This window comes from Vespa mandarinia, chromosome 6 (genome assembly GCF_050613455.1).
Source record: "Vespa mandarinia isolate Hongniang chromosome 6, ASM5061345v1, whole genome shotgun sequence".
NCBI classification, from domain to species: Eukaryota; Metazoa; Arthropoda; class Insecta; order Hymenoptera; family Vespidae; genus Vespa; species Vespa mandarinia.
This window is the reverse complement of record NC_140815.1, coordinates 3,829,767-3,852,060: the sequence shown is the minus strand read 5'-3', so window position 1 is coordinate 3,852,060 and position 22,294 is coordinate 3,829,767. Positions and strand designations below refer to the sequence as shown.

Sequence of the window (22,294 nt, the reverse complement as noted above, 5' to 3'; positions counted from 1 at the left end):
ATAATAATTAACATTTCGAAATTTCTTGTAAAATAAAGATTATAATTCTAATTAAAGACATATATTTCTTATATCAATATCTTGAATACACGATCTTAAAAGTACACTTATAAGAAAAATATGTTTCTGTTTGTAAAAAAGAAAAAAAAACAAAAAAGAAGATATTGAGTTCCATTTGTAAAAATAATACCACTATTTCTAAAAATTAACTTTTTCTATATCATGGACAAAATTTTCTTTAACCATTTTTATTTTTACCTTCATCAAAAAAAGAAATATACAGAATGTTTCTAAACTCAATATACAATCAGTGATTGTGCTAAAAAGCTGTTCATTCAATATTATGTATAACTTCATTGCAAAAAGAATAAACTAAAACAAAATAAGAAAACTCTATTTCTTCTCTCAATTCTTTGTATCGATGTATATATGTATACGGCCCCTATCTGAAACTTTATGTATATAATTTTAAAACAAATATAATAATAAATACATTAAATAATAAAATAATCTATCTACATCTTCATTTAGAAACGAAAAATAAAAAAAAAACTTAAATCAAAAGTAAACCCACACTGTTTCTCACCAACACGAGTAACACTTGACATGGGAGGAAAGCATGGGGAAAGAAACGGATATTAGTATAATAAGCACTAAAAATTCTAAGCTAAAAATAATTAACTTATAAACTAGGCCTAAACGGGCTGTAATACCAAAGGTCTTATTTATGATCACTTTTGTTAGTTTTGAACAAAATATATCTGCGAATGAAACTATTAACTTGTGCCGATATGGACCTTTCATCCTCGGCATAATAGGCGCCGAAGGAACTTTAAATTTTGCGCTTACTACTTAAGAAGTTCTGCGATGGCTCAATAACAATCATATCATCCCTTTGGATGATGGATAGAATAATTCGTTGATTAAGATGAAGAGGAAGAATTTTTAAATTCACACTTTCAACCATTACAATATTTATCACTACGAAATCGTGAATTGACCAGAAATGTGTTAATGATTCTAACAACGCGGCAAAGAAATGATTTTAACAAGAATATAACATAAATTCTTATTTATTGATTTATTAAAACGAGAAATTCTAATCGGCGAACAACACTGATTCTACTTCGCGATTTAATATTATTTTTTTTAATCTATTCGATTGCTAAACAATTAAACTATTTCGCACAAACACTGACATCTAAGATTGCATTGCGCGCGATCAGCAACTGAAAACCTATTGAATAAGAATAGTTAAAGCAATCTGTAACGTTTATTTCTGGGACTTATATTATATTAAAAAGCGTATTATTCAAATCACACGATCTCTAATTATAAATTTATACTACACATCTTCTGTATGTTTAATAATAATAAAAAAAGGATAACATTCAAAAGATATAACTGTAAAACTTGTAAGCTATATTAAAATAAATAAAGGAAAGCAAATGATTAGAATCACGTTGTATCTATCATTTAAAAATAAAAGTAATCGCGATAAGGACATGTTTACAGAAGTATACTGATTGTATGGATACCTATAAATCGAAATAGATGTAATATTAAAGTAAAATTAGACAAAGAACAATAACAATTGAAATAATGATATTTATGATATTAATTAAACGGTTAAACGTATCTTGAAATTTTTATAAAGATAAAAATATTATTTATTTACTATTTTATTTTTATATAATTATTTCTTATATAATCTTGATTCACATTATGAATGCGATAAAAAGTGTGTGTGTTGGGTAAAAATCTATTTGAAGTGGCAAATGAGAAAATACCTATCTAATTTCATACTATCGATTAATAAAACTTCCAATGGTTTTGTGACTCTTAAGTTTTAAGTGGAGTTCTACATTTTAATTATAAATCAAAATTAATGAATTGATTGATATATATATATACATATAATTGTGTCATATACGCAAGGTGACACATTGCGCATGCATGTCCAAAGTGTCCGCTCATTTCGACACTATCAATTAAGACTCTTTTGAATTCATTTGTGCTCTTAGAGTTCGTAATACCAAAACTTTATTGCCAGATTAATTATAGATAATTAGACTATATTTTTTGATGTAGAGCATCTTCCAATCGACTCCCAAATAAATGATTTCCATTCAACATTGTTAACGAGTTATATCAAGATCGGGAATAAAAAGTTTCTCAAGAATTTCCTTTCTTCGACAAATAGCCAAATCAAGAAGAAGTTGACCGTGATAAAATTCTATATATATATATATATATATATATATAAAAATATATATAAAAAGTTTCTCAAGAATTTCCTTTCTTCGACAAATAGCCAAATCAAGAAGAAGTTGACCGTGATAAAATTATATATATATATATATATATATATATATATATATATATGCGTTTATATGTCATGTGTGTGTATTTACACTCTATTCGGAGAATAGATTATTGAAGAAGATAAAAGTATGATAAAAAGCCTGATTGAAACCTTTCAGACTTTTTTGCTTCATTAATTCCAGTTTTTATTAAGTAGCTTCTCATTTACATTATATATGATATTTTATAAAATTGATTTAATCATTTGTGGTTTATCAATCTCATTGTACATATTTCATATCAGACTTTAATATATATAGCATAAATGCATCATATATATGGATTATAGGTGTATATCATCATATGTACATATATTTCATACATTAATAAACTTAATTTTATTCTATACTAATAATATTCTTGAATTTTGTCCGCTTTTTATTTAATTTAGGTTCATTCGATAACAACTATCATGTACTTTCTGCTATTTTTTTTATAGAGTATATAGAAGTAAGTTTATTTTTAAGAAAATTTAATTAAATTTCAAGTAATGTATAAAAAGTTAGATATTACTTCTAATGAACTGTATATTGAATCGCAGATCACGTATACGCATTATATATATATATATATATATATATATATATATATATATATATATATATATATATAATATATATATATATATATATATATATAATATATATATATATATATACACACATGAAATATACACATAATATATATATTTTTTTGAATTTTTGATTTTTATTCTTTCTATTCAACTAATTTATTGACTTGGACACATTCGACAGTAATTGTCATGTACTTTCTCCTACTGCTTTTCGTACGCAATGTACGAAAAGTAAGTGTAAAAATAAGTTTATCTTTAAGAAATTTTAATTAAATTTTAATTAATAAAAATGTAGATATTAATTTTAACGGGCTGTATCTATTGTTTTATACAACTTGATGTGATTTATTGTTATTTTATTATAAGTCTATACGCTTTGCTATATCAAGAATTCTTACTATATAATATTTTTTATTTCTATTAATATATGTATCTGCACATTTCCATATACAACAACCATCTCATAATGAAACACGATAATTGACATTACGTAATTTAGATATTTTACTTTTTAATTTTATTTTGATATTTTACTTTTTAAAGATTTTTACTTTTACTCACTGCTTGCTGAAAGTTGAAGGACGTTAACTAAAAGTTAATATTTGATACAATAAATAATTTTTTCAAATAAGTTTTATTGAATTCATGGAATAATAATTATTGAATAAATATTTATTTAAGCAACCCGTCACTTAAATCTAAAGACATATACTTTTATATCAAGAATTTATATTATGATTTCAGATTTTACCTGGAGTATGCACTTTTTTTTACGAAGTATATATAACATTTTTCTACTTATGAATGCTAAAGAATGCCACCAAAATAGAGGAATAAATATTTATTGAATAAATATTTCCTCATTATTTGTTATTAAAATTTTTCATAAATAATTGTAAAAATTTTGTTGTTAAACATTTGTAACAATAAAAATTTGTACATTAAAAATATGAATATTGTTTACTCATATAGTAAAATAGTTTATTCTTTAAACCACAAATTAATACAATTTATTATATTTAATATACATTTTATTATCGTATGTCCAATTAAATCTGTTGTAAATAAAACTTGTATTTTTATTGTTTAATTTAATTTCCTTATGTTATGAAACTTGTGATTGGTTCTTACTTTTGTAGCCTTGAGTTTTCACCATTATCATTGCTCTATCAACAGAGTGCTCTTTAACATTACATTCCTATTGGTATTTAAGAGTCTATATACAAATTTAACGTATCAAAAACATGGCGAAAGCCTTTAGGTGTATAACTTGTCGACAAGTGTAAAGCTTACTTTATTCAATCTTTCTTTCGCGTTGAGTACTATATTAAACTATGCGTAGTAGTAAACTAAATAAGAGAAGTAATATTGTTTATTGTGTTTGTGCTTTAATATGTGCAGTTTCTTTTTCATTATAGGATAAGCTGTGCAAATCATAAATTTATGAAGATAGGAGGTTGTATGGGAATATTAAAAACTTAAGTACGTTTTTTTTTATAAACGATATTCAATATATAGAGAGATTTATATACATTTCGTTCATGTTTATGTTATCCTTGAAATAATTATTTCATCAAGCAAAATAATAAATCGATATTATTTTCACGCATGCATTCACAACCTTTAATTTCTATCACATTGTTATCCCATATAAAAAGATTGTATATTTTTATCTTTTAATTATATATATATACATATATATATATATATATATATTATATATTATATATATATATATTCTCTTATTGTTTACAAGAATATAGAAATCATGAGAATAAAAAAAGTAATATTTTATTAAATTGCTCTAATATTGAAAATATATTAACCAATATTTATAAAAAATTTAATATAAAGTTTACTATTGTTCTTGTCTTTATAATTTTACAAAGATGAAATATTTCAACAAAATTTATATATGTTTGTATTGTGACGCGTACATTAATGATTATAATTAAAAAGTTATGTAAGAATTAAGCAAATAATTTGAAAAAAAAAAAAAATGAAATAGAGAAGAGATTTAATATTATAAATACTAAAATTACTTCGTCACTTTACTTAACAACTTTATATTGTTTATATTTCATCAATCTTAGGTGAAAAGTGCAGGATTTAAAAGTATGGAAAATGTACTAAATATCTCTAGACATATGAAAGTAAGAGATTATGCAGAATTAGCAACCCATCGCTTAAATCTAAAGACATATACTTTTATATGAAGATTTTATATTATGATTTCAGATTTTAACTGGAGTATGCACTTTTTTTTACGAAGTATATATAACATTTTTCTGTTTATGAATGCTAAAGAATGCCACCAAAACAGAGGAAAATAGCTATTATGGGATATAGATCAGTAGGTAAGAGAAAGAAAAAGAATATTCTTTAAAAAAAATCAATTAATTATATCAATGTGCCAATTAATTGCATATAAATATATAGATAATTTTGATAATTTCTAATATATTATTTCAAATCTTATTTCTTAATATTTTCTAAATTAATATAATTAATGCAATAATCATTTTGTTCTTACAGGAAAATCATCACTAAGCATACAATTTGTCGAGGGACAATTTGTGGATTCATATGACCCTACGATAGAAAACAGTAAGAAGTATCTTTTTATTATGTTTTGTCTTATTTTCAATTTACCTTATGCATTGTTAACGTGTGTTGCGTGCATATGTCGTATGTCTTTTATATATACTACTTTTATGCTTTATTTCAGCATTATTCAAAGTGACATTATTAAATTTTGATGTTCTTATATTCTTTATACAAGGCATATTCTTGTTTATCATAGTATATATTTTGTTTATTTATAAAATTAGATATTTGTATGTTACAGCATTTACCAAAAGTACACGAGTAAATAGTCAAGATTATGAGGTTAAACTAGTGGATACTGCAGGTCAAGATGAATATAGCATATTTCCAACTCAATATTCAATGGATATCCATGGTTATGTTTTGGTTTATAGTATAACTAGTGCAAAAAGTTTTGAAGTTGTACAAATTATTTATGATAAGCTACTTGATATTACAGGAAAAGTCCAGTATGTTGATGTTTTTATATAAGTAATGATAACAATATTTTGGTATAAATAATAATAATAATAATAATAACATAATAATTTTAGTGTTCCAATTGTATTGGTTGGCAATAAAACTGATTTGTATGTAGACAGAATGATAACAACTGCACAAGGTAAACAGTTAGCAGACGCTTGGCATGCAGCATTTTTAGAAACCAGTGCAAAACAAAATGAGGTATATTTGTTTAATGTAATAATTATTGAAACATATTTTAATATAAATTATAAGTATTTTTACTTATAATTTATTTATTATTTTTTAGTCTGTTGCTGATATTTTTCACACATTATTGATTGAAATTGAAAAGGCTGATGGAAATGTACAAGAAAAATCAAGTTGTGTTATTTCTTGAGCCAGGTAGCTAGTTAGATTTATCGCTGTAGTATAACATTAACGTATTAAACTTATTAAAATGCATTTTCATAGACTTGTTAATCATAAATTAAAATATCAAGTATATGATGATGCATTTAACATGATCATCATTTCTTATGTGCTGTATGAATAGAACACATTAAGAAATTATCTATTTTTAAAATGACATGTTAAACATACATCAAAATATGTACAAAGAAATTAATTTGAACGATCATAGTTTATCATTTAGTACTAATTCCTGATGATCAGATCTTCAGTTTCAAATTATAAGTAATCTAACAATCACGTAAAGCTTTCATAATATGTTCAATTGTATTTTACTTTTTATGTATTAGTATAATCTCTTACAATAATTACAATGCACATGTTATTTAAAAAAAGAAACAAAAAGAAGAAAAAAAGAAAAAAATATGAATAAATGAAATATTTACTTAATAGATATTCATAAAGAAACCAAATATTCTGATAAAATTCTCTATAAATGTTTTTTTTTTTTTTTAAGTAATGATATTTCTCTTCGTTTTACATAGTAATGTATTTATAAATTTTCAAATAATTTTATTTTGGCCATAAAAAAATTTACTAAAATTTGACTAGCAAAGTAGTCAAAATTTTATCAGTCAATTTTAATTATTGATTTATTTATCAAATTAATTGATTATGGGTATATGTAATAATGTACGTCCATAATTTGTAATTATGTACATTTATTGGCCGTAAGTGTTCCTACAATATAAGATTCTTGCTAGAATGGAGTATTGTATACATGAATGCAATTTTCTTTTCGAAATTCATACTAGATATATAAATTACTATTAGTTCTACACACTTGATTTCATATCGAAGTGCTATATCGATACCAGTGCTTTATTAAGTTGGATTGTAAATTATATTGTCAAATATATTTGTGATTTTTATAGAATCCTCTTTCGTAATATAGGAAATAGCTATATTACATATTACTTCAATACATATTAATTGTGCAGCTCTATTAATGAATTTAATATATGTGTATTATACATGCTAATTTCATGGTATATTAAAAATAAACATTCTTAAATAGTTTTATAGCATGATTGTATTACTAATACCTTTCGTACTCTAAAAATATACGGATAATATTAAATTTATTAAAATTACATTATTATTTAATTTTCCTTACTTTTATATATTTTTATATGATAATATTAAAAACTTTGTAACCTCAATCTCTCACTCCTATATCCCAATTATTTCACATGTGATAATATTTATTAATAGAAAAAAAAATTAAAAAGATTAATTTCAAATTTATGGAGTCACGATTATTTAGTCAATTTTGATTTTTTGTCTCTTAATCAATAATAATAATATCAATATTTTATCTATCTGTGTCATAAATTCTATTAATTTATTTATTTATTTTTTTTTTATTTAATCATACATAAAAAACGTAATGGACATAATAAAAACAATAAGAAGATTGTATTTAATAAAAAGATATGAATATAATCAAATACATATACATATATACGTCGACATTTTATCCTTAAAATACGTAACAATCGTAGATTTGAGTAGACCTACATGACTTAAGATAGTACATTTATAAATGAACGTTACAATGTCAAAGCAATATATGATAAATAAATTTAAAAAGAAATATTAAAGGAATTAAGATATTTATGTGCAATTGTGTATTTTCGTCAATATAAAAAAAAAAGAGAGAGGACTAACTTGCGTCAATACGTGTTTGTGTAGCGTGTAGTAGTCCGAATAGGGGTATATTAAAAAGGAATCTCCAAAATAATATTCCAACGTTATTTGATCAAATTTATTATGGATATAAACCTATGAAAAAAAGTAAATACCAATAAGAATATTAATTATTAATAATCGTATAAACTTTGTATTGTGAGTTTTTAATTGTTCAGTGTAATATGAGTATTAACGAGTACTATTTTATAAGCAACAAATCAGGTCTTTGTTAAGAGAAACCAATTCTCTATCGCAAAAGTGCAAGTCATCGCTATTTTTATAACATTAGGATCGATATATTTTTGTGTGTAACGGTTCTTAAAATAGTTGTCCGTAGAACTAATCCATGTATTTCTTGTGCGTTGATTCTTATAAACAGAAACAAACATACGAGCTTTGAGGTTACGGCTCTACGTTGTTAGAAACTGGAGTGATATTTTTACTACGTAATTGAAAAAATATATTTTATGAGTTCAAATAGATTAACGAAAATGGGTGCTGTTGAGACTGCACAAGAAGATACAGAACTTTCAACATCATTGATTAAAAGAGTTTATTACGCTGCACGAGATGGAATGGCAATTGTATTGTACGGTCTTCTTAGTGATAAACCACCCGGACATATTGATTATCTTATTAATCAGGTAAATATTTCATATATTTTATCGATATAATAGTTATAAATATTTATAAAATACATTATAAACATTCTGATACTTTTATATTTTTTACTTATGAAACAATGAAATTATTAATAAAATATGTTCTATATATTCTAAACATGTATATATATATATATATATATATATATATATATATATATATAATATAATAATAGTTTTTATGAATATTTTAATGTCATATTTACAGAAAGTTTTGGAAGATGGACAAAGATGTACATCTTTAATAATTGCAGCACGATACGGACATGACAGGGTTGTAAAGATGTTAATTGATAAATTTAAGCCTGATCTGGAACAAGAAGGAATCGTCAAATTTGATGGATATGTTATTGATGGAGCTACTGCCCTTTGGTGTGCCGCAGGTATGATATTGTCTATCATAAAATATTTAATTAATTTTTATTTATGTTATTGTAGGTTTCAATGATTGTAGTGAATTTGTAAATATATTATAATTTATATTTTAAAACTAATCATTCAATACTATAACATTAAATTTAATAATTTTTATCAATTATCAACTAAGTATTTCAATGCAAGAGTATGAAAAAAAAAAAACGTTATTTCTCTATTAACTGTTGTGAATTGTTTAAATAACTTTTGAAAAAATTATTTGAGTAAAATTTAACAAGCACATAGCAGCCCTGATTTTTCCATTTCTTACTGAAACAGTACAGTATACTATATGTATTTTATAGTTATAAATATAATAACATAAATTAATGCCACATTTACATGATATTGCACAATGTTGTGACTATATTTTTCATAAATACTTTTTTATAAATATGTCTTTAAAAGAGGGAAAATGTTTTATTTAAAATTATTAATATTACAATACATGTATGTATATATAAAAAAGTTTTCTTTTACATATTGATAAACAGAAGAAAACTAATATAACAAATCGTGGCATTTTTTATAAATGTTTTATTTATTGTCCTTTTTTTATGTTCATCCAGTGTAGCTTACTGTACAGTTTCAGGATAAAAATGGAGAAAACATGGCAAACGAAACTTCCTCAAAACACTCAAATGGCTTTTTGTAAGTAATTAATTGAAACCGCTGGCTAAAAGGCTCTATTGATGAAGTCATAGTACCTTATTAAAGAAGGTATGGTAATAATTTAATTTTGATTAATGTATTTCAGCATAACTTAACCTTTTTTTCTATTGAATAATATTCCTAGTTAACAAAAAATCTTAACACAAATATTAACACATTCTAATGTATTAACTAAAATTAATTATTAAATATTTTATTTTTCAGGGGCAGGTCATTTAAATGTTGTAAAAACTCTTGTTAAAGCTGGAGCAGATGTAAACCATCCAACCAAAACTAATTCTACTCCTCTTCGAGCTGCATGCTTTGAGGGACGGTTGGATATTGTTAAATATTTAATAGACCATGGTGCAAATATACACATATCTAATAAATTCAATAATACCTGTTTGATGATTGCAGCATACAAAGGACATTTAGATATTGTTAGTATATTTTAAAGTATCATCTAAACTGTTTTAATAATTAATGAACGCTAATATATTATATATTACTCATGTATGTTGCAGGTGAATTTTCTCTTGAAAAATAATGCAGATCCTAATGAAAAAGCTCTTTGTGGTGGAACAGCATTATATTTTGCAGCAGAATGTGGTCATACACAAATAGTTTCTGAATTATTAAGTTATGGTACAAAAATAACAAAAAATTTGAGTGGTGTGACTCCTTTGATAGCAGCTGCTGAACGAACGCGTACACCTGTAGTAGAGTGTTTGGCAGCTCGTACAGAGGTAACAAAACGGGAAGTAATTGATGCTTATGAATTACTTGGGGCATCTTATGCAAATGATAAAGATTCGTATAACTTAACATTGGCATATATGTATTTGCACAAAGCAATGAAATTAAGGTATGAAATATTTATTCTCTTCTTAATCTGACGTTTTAATTTATTTTTTATTTTATATTTAATTTATTATATTTTTGTATAATTATAGATATAGTGATCCTAATGATATTGTGTATAAAGAATTAGGTGAAACAGTAAAAGCATATGAAAATTGGAAGGAATGTGATACATTAGAAAAATTAGAAAATATTAAAAACAATCCCAATGCACTTCACATGGAGTCTCTTGCAATTCGGGAAAGAATACTAGGTATAAAATATATATATATATATTTCATTTTACTCGAAATGTGATAAATAAATATTTTTTAGGATGTAACAATCCAGAATTACCACATCCTATAATATTTAGAGGTGCTGTTTTTGCAGATAATGCAAGGTTTGATAGATGTATTGATTTATGGCTTCATGCATTAAAATTAAGACAATTAAATAATGTATCTGCTGTGAAAGATCTTCTTCGATTTGCACAGGTGGGTTAATTTACAAAGATGGGGATCTATTTGAAAATAATATCTGAAATGTGTGAAATGTCTATAAATAATTTATAGGTTTTCTCTCAAATGATTCACGTTGGAGTAGATCTTGATTTTTCTCAAGTTATAAATGTATTAGAAGCATGTGTTACAGAATTGGGACGTAATAAAAGTAAAATGCAAAATCCAGATCCTATGGATGGTATTGATCAATGTATTGTAAGTATAACAAAAGTAATTTATTTTGTTTACTATATCAATTTAAAGTACTTATGTACATCTGAAGTTTTTTATTTAGGAAGAGATAGAATCAAATATTACAACAACTTTATATATTTTAACAATTTTAACAAAATTGATGACATTAAATGAAAAAAACTACAATGAAGCAGATGTTTCTAAAGCCCACTATTTGGTACACAAGTTATGTGCATTACAAGTTAAAATGAGGGATGGTCAAACACTTCTACATCTTGCTGTCAATTCTGAAACACCAGTTGATGATTTTCATACGAATGATGTATGCAAGTAAGTTCTCTTTTATGCATTAATTTACATAAGATTAAACAGATTAATTAATTATTTAATAATTCAAACATTATATTTTATAGATTTCCATGTGCAGCTACTGCAAAGTTATTAGTACGTTGTGGTGCTGATGTTAATGCAATGGATGATGAAAGAAATACTCCACTTCATATTATTGTTTGTTATAAAAAAGCAACTAGGTATGATTATATATATCTATATATTGATAGAAAAATCTCCTTTTTTTATCATACAATTGTCTTAAAAATTGATTCATAAATTTATATCGTTATAGTGATTTTATGACTCTTTATTCAATAATTATGGAACTAATAGAGGCTGGTGCTCATATAGATATTGTAAATAGTAATGGGAAGACTCCATATGAATCCGTAGCAACGGGTATGTTATTCTCAAAATAACATTGTGCATGGACAATAATTTTAATGGCTAATGGTATTTTATATATACACACACGTACACATACATATACATGTGTAATTAGAAAATATTTATAATTTTTCTTCAGGTGTGGCTGAAATAGTACTACGTACTCATACAAAGTTGTCTTTAAAATGTATGGCAGCAAAAGCAGTAAAAACGTATAATTTATCTTATTGTGGTAATGTACCACGTTCCCTGGAAAGTTTTATAGAATTACATGGACCTGGTCTTAATCAAGGCTGATTTATTTTTTGATCTCTCTGATTTATCGTGTGAACAATTGTATAAAATAATGCAAAATATTCCAACTAAACATTTGAAGTTAGTGTTATTAATGAATCCATATTTATATCATGACAATTTCCTGTATATCCGTTCTCATATTTTGATTATTCCTCTTCTTGTAAAGTAAAGTGATGAATAATAGATAATTTATTAGTATAGTAATTCACACACACAACATCCAACTATTACACAGTAATTGTAAAGATATATATATATATATATCTTTATATATATATATATATGTCTTTATATATATATATATATATATATATATATATATATATCTTTATATATATATATATATATATATATATATCTTTATATATATATATAACAAGAAAAACATTTATAGATAAGCATTTTTATTTTATATAGAATTATACGATTTTTACGGTATTTTGTGATGATGTAAAGTCCAATGAGTGTAAAAAAGATTAATGATAATGTTAATAATAATATTAGCATTTGTATAATAATGCTTAATTAATATTGATTAAATTATACAAATCTAAGTTTGTTACCTGATTATAAATAATCAAATAAAATATATGCATATTTATAAATAATGATTTATTATTTTTCTTAAAAAAAAATGACGTATGTGTGTGTATTGATGACATTAATATTAAATAGATAAATATGTATATGTTTAATCTTTATTCTCTAAAAGTGATATAATTTATTAATACTGATATATATAAACATGCAAATGTGGAATGTAAATTGTAATGTAAATATAATATTCGTGAGAGATTTAGTTCATGGAAACTGATCTTGCCTCAACGGAAAGTTTGTATAAGCAATCATATCTTTATTTCTATTTTTATTTATATTAAATAGTATAGCACTGTAATGTTTTATACTGAAATATTATTTATAGTTTCAACGAATTCGTAAAAGTTTATACTATATATTCTGTTACTATATTTTAATATTATATTCATTCGTAATCATGATGATAGTTCAGTTAATATAAATACATCAGTTGTCCAATCAATGTATTCGTATACCATGGTTGTTCTATAGCTTATAATCATTTGTTATCAATTGAATCTTACGTTCTATCATTATAGGTTATTTAATTATAAATTTAATAAATTATTTTAACAAAAATATATACGTTTGACAAAGATAATAAGAAATAATGGCAACTACCAAACAGAATTTCAAAAAATCGAAATGGGCATTAGATTTTTCTCACAAGTACGTAACCTATTTTTGCAATTCATAAAAATGTAAATATTATTATTTTTATGTAAATTTAAAGTTTCATTTTATTTTTATAATAATGATCAACCATATAATGATACAAATATCAATGATCGCTATAATTTAAATTTTATTTTGGAAATTGTAATTTTCAAAAATAATAAATTTATTTTAAATTAAGATGCTTTACTATATGTTTTAATTTTTTAATAATAATAATGAGATACTTTCATACTTTTTTATAGGAATAAACAGGAGAAAAATACAGATATACCTTCTCCTCCAGGCTATACTCCTACAGTAGCATTATTTCAGAGTGTGGAATACCTTAGAGAAACAGATTCAAACCATTTAATAATAAAAAAATCTTGGGATTTAGCTTTAGGACCTCTTAAGCAAGTTCCAATGAATTTATTCATAATGTATATGGCTGGTAATTCTATTTCCATATTTCCTATTATGATGGTTGGTATGTTAATTATAAGACCTGTCAAAGCATTGTTCACACTTCAACAAAGTAAGTTATAGTATGTAATTATTTTATAAAGATAACTGTTTAGTGCAATAACATCATATATATATATTTTTAGCATTTAAGGTGATAGAAGGAACACATGCATTTGGTCAAAAATTTGTATACTTTTTTGGACAATTAGTAAACATCGCTTTAGCATTATACAAATGTCAGTCAATGGGTTTATTACCAACACACGCATCTGATTGGCTGGCATTTGTAGAACCACAAGCAAGAGTAGAATATTCTGGTGGAGGATTTATATATATCTAATATTATATATTTATTAATTGATAAATAAAAAATTGTAATTGCAAAATGTTTATTTAAATAAATAATGTATTAGTCTAAATAAATAATTTATTAAAACATGAATTAAAAGAAATATAAAAGAGCAAGTTTATGTGTACATATATTTTTACATTGTTATGAATTAAGAATATTACATATTGTTACATTTATCACATATATAATAATATAAAGTTCATTTTTTTTTATAATCTTCTGCAAGTTCTTTTAATCTCGCCAGTATCATACTTGGATCATCTACTTTTGGAATCTACAATGTATTGGATAAAATATTTTTTAGTAATTTTAATATATAATTTACTATATTGTGTTGGTTATTATTCTTTAGATAATTATATTATACTATTTGTTATCATACCTCATAATTCTGACTTAGATATAAACCGGTATAGACTCCAAGACCGAAACATATCTGCAAATAAGAAATACTTATAATATAATGGGAATAATATATTTAACCAATATTGTAGTTATGTACAACGTACTACCATTTTCCACATTTGGTGAGGGAATATTAATTTCATATAAGAAACACTAAATCTTCTAAAATCTCTTGATATTTCTATCCCTATCGACACTGTAGTATCACAAATAATGATATCAAATTATTAAGATTTCTTCCTTAAATATAGCAGTATTAATAAGAAGATATTAAGTTCAAAGAAACGTTTTTCTTTAACCTTAACGAAAAAAAAAATTCAATAGAATTATTGTGCCCTTGAAAGTTCACTGTTATGAAAATAAGTATTTATAGATGGCATTAATAAAGCGATAGTGTGATAAAAAAATAAAAAATAAAGAACAAAAAAATGACGTATAGTTGAAAACAGTATATTTCTAATGGAATTAAAAAGAAGTATGTACATTTTAATAGAGTATATTAACCCGACTCCATTTTTCCGTTCCTTTAACGTTAGACTTGGCTAGTCTGCACCTTGCAATGGGATTGGTAGATACCTGGCGCGTCCAAGCAGTTGAAAATCTCGTTAAGCCAATCCCAAGAAAGTATGTTAAAACGATATTTTCAATACAAATTGATTGGTTGATTCATATGGTTCTTATATATGAAACAACAAAATGATAAAAATAATTAATATTTGTTATTAATATAACTTGACTTTAATTGAACTTAACTAAATTTGAACTTTATAGAGAATAGAAATACAATCTATGATGAAATTATTATAGAGAAACTTTTATATCTATTTATATTTTGTATTTTATATATATATATATATCATATATAAATCATTTAATTAATGTCCAATTAATTAGCATTTTTTTTTCTTTCGGGATAAGACCCTGCTTACGGATAGCTCTATCATTTTATACCATCAGCATCAGACACGCACACGACCGATCGTGCTTTCGATATTTCAAATATTAAAGCACTCAGTAGATCTCGCGCCCACGAATACACTTGCCGACGCGCGAGCATATTTTCTTATGGAACAAAAAAGATACATCCTCTCTGCATATAACGCGGAGAGGTTCCACAATTTTTCGTGGAAAAATTTAATCCCACAATGACGAACCGATCCTCTAGACGATACTTACGGTGATGTACCGAAACCTCGTGGACCATCCACTCTACCGACGAACCACCTCTCAATGATCTAACCTGGAACAGAAAAAGAAAATAAAAACAGAAGAGAAAAAAGAAATAAAGAAGTAAAGAAACGTGCGCCCGCGTGAAATAGATAAAACTGAGAACAAGGGGTATACATCCCGAAGATCGTTTCACCCAAACAAAATTATAACATCCCACCCCAAGGGTTAAAACTTAAGGACCCTCCTTCTCAAAGATTACATGATGCTGAGAAAGCAGCGTGGTCAGGGGCTCACACCCATGGATCCAACCCTACTCCCAAAGGCAGTACCTGAAACTTATAAATAATAGAGGAATAAATAAAAATAAATGAGAATAATAATGAAATAAATGTGATAGAAAAGTTCTCTAAGCAATTATTTTAGAATTCTACCATATCCCATCTAATTATCTATTGAAGTATGATTAACAATGTAAAATGTAATGATTAGTATATTTATGTTCGATATATTCGAGTTGAAATTAGATTCAAAAGATATTCTTGAAATAACGCAATCCAGAAGCAACCTAGACGCAACCCAGATGCAACCCAGACGCAACCATTCGCTCGGTATTATTTATACCATAAGATTTCGATATATCGCAAGTACTATCGGAATCAGGTCTCGCTACGTAGAGGTTGCTGCATCTGAAGACCCATTTATAGACTCCCGTATTAAAATCTAAACCGGTGTATATTCAACACGGTCAATTTTAAATCTACAGTATATGTATTGATCGATAGTATAAGATAATATATACATATTATCTTTGTAATGTCCCTAAGAATGTTATAGTGTTTAAATGGTAGCTACTTATATAGTTCATATATCTCGTACGTTGTTTAAATGTTAATAAAATAATTTTATTTATTAATTATTCCTTCCTAAGTTTGCGATCTCACTACGTGAAATTAATAAAAAAGAAATAAGGAAAGAAAAAATAATATGTATATACATGTATATATTACTTATATAAAAGATAAAATTTTTAATTTAATTTAATTTAAATAGAATACTTAATTACTATTCTATAAGTACAAATATAAAATTTATAAATGTAATAGAAACATATTATTTTGTGTAATATTACGTCTATGTATAAATGCAAATAAGAGATTTCTCTCAAGAATATTTCTAGAGCGTAGGTAAACTTTTTGGTTTAATAATACAACGATTACATTCGCAACTCTTTGTGACCATGGACTTTCCGTACAATGTATCTTTCCGATTAATGTAAAAAAAAAAAAATAAAAACTATCTTATACATATATAATAAATCATTCATCTTAACTATACTTTCATAATAATTACTTTAACTTAATATCATTTCTAATTGCATTACACAAATAATTTGTTTATCGATATATGTAGTTTATAAATACACAATTTCATTTGTACGTATATACATATATATATATATTTTTAATAATAAAACATATTTTATTTTATTTCCATTGTTATTTTATATACATATAACTATAGTTTTATCTATTTATATACCACTTACATACACATTTCCAGAAGGTACGTGAATTATAAAAGGTTGAGAATCACTGGCTTAAATGATCGACTAACAGTGACTATGAAGGACACATCTATTATGGCATGTAGTAAAGTTTATAAGCGAAAAACGTTTTATGTCCTTATAAGTATACTGTTCGAGTTAAAACGCAATGACTAAATGAAACGTTTGATAGATATATCTTAGTCATAAACGCTGTTCTTTATTCTGTACGAGGAATTTATTTATTTCCATTCTCAAGTGCAGTATCTCGTTGGTCTTTCAAGAGATAATACAGTATGGAAACGTGAGAAGTGAAAATACTTGAAGTTTAAATGACATTACGTTTTCTTTTACGTTCTATGAAGTGAAAAATTAATTTTTGTTATACGTCTAACATTTATTTATTTCAATGCAGGTATGATATTAAATAATTCAATATAATTATTAGTTTTGAAATATCACGTAGCACTATATGTAATACTAATTATCATTATGTATAAATATTAATAACATTTTTATATGTGCGAAGTATAATTCAAGTTTTTGCCTCGATCTTTTCCTCTTCCGTCTTATTACTCTTACCATCCAGTCTACCTAATTGTTTAATTTTCTCTTATATATATGTATATATCTATAGTTAGGAATTTAAATATTGATACAGTACAGTGTATATATATATATATATATATATATATATATATATATATGTATATATATGTATACTCATATTCCTACTGTAAAAATACTTATAGCTTATCTTAATATTAATCACTTGTTGGTTTATCTTATAATATCATATTCGAAATAATTATATTTTTTTAATATATAGATTTAATATATAGATTTATATGCATACAATGAGTGTGAGATTAAATTTTTATAATTACAACAAAATGTCCGTCATTAATGGATTAATGAAACGTTGTATAAAAACTGTGCCATATTCGATCGAAACAAATGATAATATAACAACTGTTCGCTCTTATGACGATATACCTGGACCAAAACCGATATGGTTAATAGGCAATACTTTTAGATTTATACCTTTTATCGGTATGACATATTTAAATATACATATATGTGCAGATATTTATTATTTACAAAAAAAAGAAAAACTTTTTAATCGCTAATTATTCTATAATATAATACTTCTAATATAGGCGAATTTGGAAATAAGGCGTTTGTAACACAATTAAAAATGCTTCGTGATCAATATGGAGATATAGTTAAGATAGATGGTTTGCCAAATAAGCGTAAGACCATTTTTATATTTTCTTCGACATTAATTGAAAAGGTATATCGTACAGAAGGTCCATGGCCGCAAAGGATCGCCATGGAATCGTTGCATTATTATCGCATAAATAGAGAATGGATTTATAAAGGAAAATATGGTTTAACAACGAGGTCAGCATAAACTTGATTTATTTATCATAAGAAAATAAAATTTTAATTAAGAAAATAAAAAAGTATACTTTAGTTGAAAAATAATGTTGATTTAGTCAAGGTAAAGATTGGTATGATTTTCGGACAAAAGTTAATCAACACATGATGCAGCCACGTGTTATTAATCCACATATTGGACAAATGACTGAAATTGCTATAGAATTTATACAAAAGATACGAGGAGAATTAAGAAATCCTATTACGTTGGAACTACCCACTTCGTTTAATAACGAAATGAATAAATGGGCATTAGAATGTAAATATTTTATTATATCTACAAATATTATTATAAATTGGTTTAAAAAAGAGAAAAGCGTAAGAAAATTTTTTAAAGTTATTAACACATTGTTAATATTTTTATTTTAGCAATATGTGCAATCGCGTTAAATCATCGATTGGGCTGTTTAAAATCTAATATAGCTGAAGATTCGGAACCTCAGAAAATGATCGATAGCATACATGACATGTTCAATCTTATGTTTCGCTTAGAGCTAATGCCGTCCTTGTGGAGAATATATAACACGCGTACTTTAAAAAAGTTTTTCAATGTTCTAGATATTCTTAATGGGTAATATCATTTATATTTATATGTAGATATAATATTAGGTAAAATAATATATTTTTTTTATTACCTTTCGTATTATAATATATAATATATTTCGTAAAATAATATACTTTTTTATTACCTATAAAATTAATTCGATATGTTTTTATTCACAGAATAGCAATTAAATATATTACTCAGGCGAAAGAAAAATTACATAATAAAACGACATCCAATACGCGTGAACGAAGCGTATTAGATAAACTTTTGTTTATTGATGAGCAAATTGCTTATGTAATGGCATTAGATATGTTAACTGCTGGTGTTGATACGGTAGATAATAATAAATCCATTTATTATATAATCATATAAAATAAGTATAATATATATAATCATATAAAATAATCTAATCTATTTTTCAGACAAGTAATACATGCGGAATGTTATTGTATCATTTAGCAATGAATCCACGAGCTCAAGAAAAATTGCACAACGAAATCAAGTTAGCATTACCTGATAAAGAATCACCAATTACAGTAGAAACTATGAAAAAGATTCCATATTTAAAAGCATGTCTTAAAGAATCTCTTAGATTATCACCGATCGCCATAGGTACTCTTAGAACCATACGAGATGATATTGTTATAGGTGGATATAATATACCGAAAGATGTAAGACATTTAACCATTGAATTTTAGAGAGAAAGAGAGAAAGAGTGAAAAATAAAAATAGATCTAAAGATAGATAAATAGATAGATAGATAGATAGATAGAGAGAGAGAGATTTATAAACGTCCAAAATACATTTGTGTGTGTATGTGTGTGTGTTAAATATATACATACATACATACATACATACATACATACATACATACATACATACATACATACATACATACATACATACATACATACATACATACATACATACATACATACATACATACATACATACATACATACATACATACATACATACATACATACATACATACATACATACATACATACATACATACATACATACATACATACATACATACATACATACATGCATACATACGCATATATACACATATATATACACATATATATACGTATATAAATACAAATATTTTTTTTTCTTTTAGTGTGATATTATATTAGGACATTCATTATTGGCAATAGATCCTAAAGAATTCAAAAATCCAGGTGAGTTTATACCAGAAAGATGGATACGAGGAGAAACAGAATTTCCATCAGCAAAAAACGCTCATCCGTTTTCTTACATGCCATTTGGTTTTGGAGCTCGTACATGTATTGGTAGACGATTTGCTGAATTTGAAATTGAAATTTTAGTGTTAAAGGTTTGTTGATTATTTAATTATAATACATAATATATGCATATATTAATTACTTAATATATATATTGTGAAATTTTATATTTTAATGATTTATTTAGTTACTACAAAATTTCCGTATCGAATGGCATCATTCACCTTTAAAATTACACAATCGTTTAATCAATACTATCGCATCTCCATTACAATTTAAATTAATAGACTTGTAATTGAAAAAATAAGGAATTATTACGTGAAGTGGATAAAGTGTAAAAGAGGAATACTGATAATGACGTGGTAGAAAAAACATGACGCAAAAAGATAATGGTAAAGTCAACGTTTAATTTAATTAGGAAATTAAATAAAGTTTTTAGACTATGATTATATGATCAAATAATAAAACTTAAATAATAATAATAATAAAGCTTTATTGCCAAAAACATTTATAAGTAAATTTATATTTTTATTGTAAAGAATATAACTATTATTATTTTATTATATATGTATAACATTTGTACTGACTTATAAATGAAAATTAAATAAAAAAATAAAAAAGGGTAGGTCCCACCGAGATTTGAACTCGGATCGCTGGATTCAGAGTCCAGAGTGCTAACCATTACACCATGGGACCTTGTATAAATAGCGGTAAATTTAACCCTTTTAGATAAAGATAATATATTATATATAAAAAAAAATTATTAAATATTAATTTTTTTTATATGCTGTTTGTATACACACTTTATTTCGTTTTCGTTGTTATTTTGTATTATTATTTTGATTATAATTTCATAAAAATTACAGATTATTATCTACAAGATTTCTTTATTTTTCTATATAAATTTTATCGAATTTTCTTTCTTTTTGTGTATTATTAACGAACAACAATTTTCATATTTATTTAATTTATATAGAATAATTTCTGGTCCTACATCATAAATATTTTTATTTATATTTATTATGAAATAATATTATATAGCAGTACAGATTCAATAATATCTATCCACACATAGATACATCGTTTTAAATTAATTATATTGACATATTATAGCTATTCTATTACTTTATATAGTGGAATATCCTTCTTTTATACACACACACACACACACACACACACACACACGCACACACACACACACACACACACACACACACACACATACAAAGATTCAAAAAATTATGTTTTGAATTCATGATCTTTTTTTTATCTGTTTTGATCAGTAATACATACCCTTAAAGTTTTGCCGCACATTTTTACACATCCTATATACGTACATATATACATATATAAATTAAGTATAATTTAGTATTTACATCAAATAACGAATTAGTAATACTACCGATAATATTTTAAGTATAATTGTTTAATATTAATACGCATTAGTATTAA

General features: G+C 24.8%; 4 protein-coding genes, 1 long non-coding RNA gene and 1 other non-coding gene across 13 annotated transcripts; 4 read left to right on the top strand and 2 right to left on the bottom strand.

Moving 5' to 3' along the window:
• Positions 1–4,205: 4,205 nt before the first annotated feature.
• Rheb (Ras homolog enriched in brain) lies at positions 4,206–7,441 on the top strand. Of its 2 annotated transcripts, XM_035864639.2 has the most exons (7): positions 4,206–4,420; positions 5,032–5,091; positions 5,177–5,295; positions 5,474–5,545; positions 5,787–5,994; positions 6,079–6,208; positions 6,297–7,441. In XM_035864639.2, the coding sequence occupies exons 3-7, from the start codon at positions 5,247–5,249 to the stop codon at positions 6,384–6,386; spliced, it is 549 nt and encodes a 182-aa protein (XP_035720532.1). In that variant the 5' UTR covers positions 4,206–4,420; positions 5,032–5,091; positions 5,177–5,246; the 3' UTR covers positions 6,387–7,441. The 2 variants fall into 2 exon arrangements, with proteins under 2 accessions (XP_035720532.1, XP_035720531.1); XM_035864638.2 differs by lacking the exon at positions 5,032–5,091 and having other exon boundaries at positions 4,207–4,420; positions 6,297–7,440.
• A 528-nt stretch (positions 7,442–7,969) lies between these two features.
• On the top strand, positions 7,970–12,663 carry LOC118440877 (protein fem-1 homolog B). 3 transcript variants are annotated; one of them, XM_035864561.2, is made up of 12 exons: positions 7,970–8,254; positions 8,631–8,793; positions 9,020–9,194; positions 10,102–10,319; positions 10,404–10,744; positions 10,833–10,993; positions 11,056–11,216; positions 11,295–11,438; positions 11,518–11,747; positions 11,831–11,947; positions 12,043–12,149; positions 12,277–12,663. In XM_035864561.2, the coding sequence occupies exons 2-12, from the start codon at positions 8,641–8,643 to the stop codon at positions 12,432–12,434; spliced, it is 1,965 nt and encodes a 654-aa protein (XP_035720454.1). In that variant the 5' UTR covers positions 7,970–8,254; positions 8,631–8,640; the 3' UTR covers positions 12,435–12,663. The 3 variants fall into 3 exon arrangements, with proteins under 3 accessions (XP_035720454.1, XP_035720453.1, XP_035720452.1); XM_035864560.2 differs by having other exon boundaries at positions 7,971–8,254; positions 8,622–8,793; XM_035864559.2 differs by lacking the exon at positions 7,970–8,254 and having other exon boundaries at positions 8,268–8,793; positions 12,277–12,662.
• Positions 12,664–13,443: 780 nt separating this feature from the next.
• Positions 13,444–14,591, top strand: EMC4 (ER membrane protein complex subunit 4). Its single transcript, XM_035864221.2, has 3 exons — positions 13,444–13,679; positions 13,931–14,202; positions 14,276–14,591. The coding sequence occupies exons 1-3, from the start codon at positions 13,621–13,623 to the stop codon at positions 14,470–14,472; spliced, it is 528 nt and encodes a 175-aa protein (XP_035720114.1). The 5' UTR covers positions 13,444–13,620; the 3' UTR covers positions 14,473–14,591.
• An 81-nt stretch (positions 14,592–14,672) lies between these two features.
• Positions 14,673–22,252, bottom strand: LOC118440749 (uncharacterized). Of its 4 annotated transcripts, none has more exons than XR_014982260.1 (6): positions 22,136–22,252; positions 16,066–16,394; positions 15,373–15,565; positions 14,997–15,085; positions 14,867–14,920; positions 14,673–14,758 (listed from the first exon to the last, which is right to left on the bottom strand). It is a non-coding gene; the product is annotated as an uncharacterized LOC118440749 (long non-coding RNA). The 4 variants fall into 4 exon arrangements; XR_014982261.1 differs by lacking the exon at positions 22,136–22,252 and adding an exon at positions 17,606–17,751 and having other exon boundaries at positions 16,066–16,129; XR_014982262.1 differs by lacking the exon at positions 22,136–22,252 and adding an exon at positions 17,606–17,748 and having other exon boundaries at positions 14,997–15,188.
• Positions 17,879–21,284, top strand: LOC118440747 (putative cytochrome P450 12b2, mitochondrial). Of its 2 annotated transcripts, none has more exons than XM_035864218.2 (9): positions 17,879–18,017; positions 18,445–18,655; positions 18,763–19,006; positions 19,102–19,301; positions 19,412–19,613; positions 19,766–19,922; positions 20,012–20,260; positions 20,719–20,934; positions 21,030–21,284. In XM_035864218.2, exons 1-9 carry the CDS (start codon positions 18,012–18,014, stop codon positions 21,135–21,137), a joined length of 1,593 nt encoding a protein of 530 aa, XP_035720111.1. In that variant the 5' UTR covers positions 17,879–18,011; the 3' UTR covers positions 21,138–21,284. The 2 variants fall into 2 exon arrangements, with proteins under 2 accessions (XP_035720111.1, XP_035720112.1); XM_035864219.2 differs by having other exon boundaries at positions 18,432–18,655; positions 21,030–21,282.
• TRNAQ-CUG (transfer RNA glutamine (anticodon CUG)) lies at positions 21,467–21,538 on the bottom strand. Its single transcript has one exon. It is a non-coding gene; the product is annotated as a tRNA-Gln (tRNA).
• Positions 22,253–22,294: the final 42 nt, after the last annotated feature.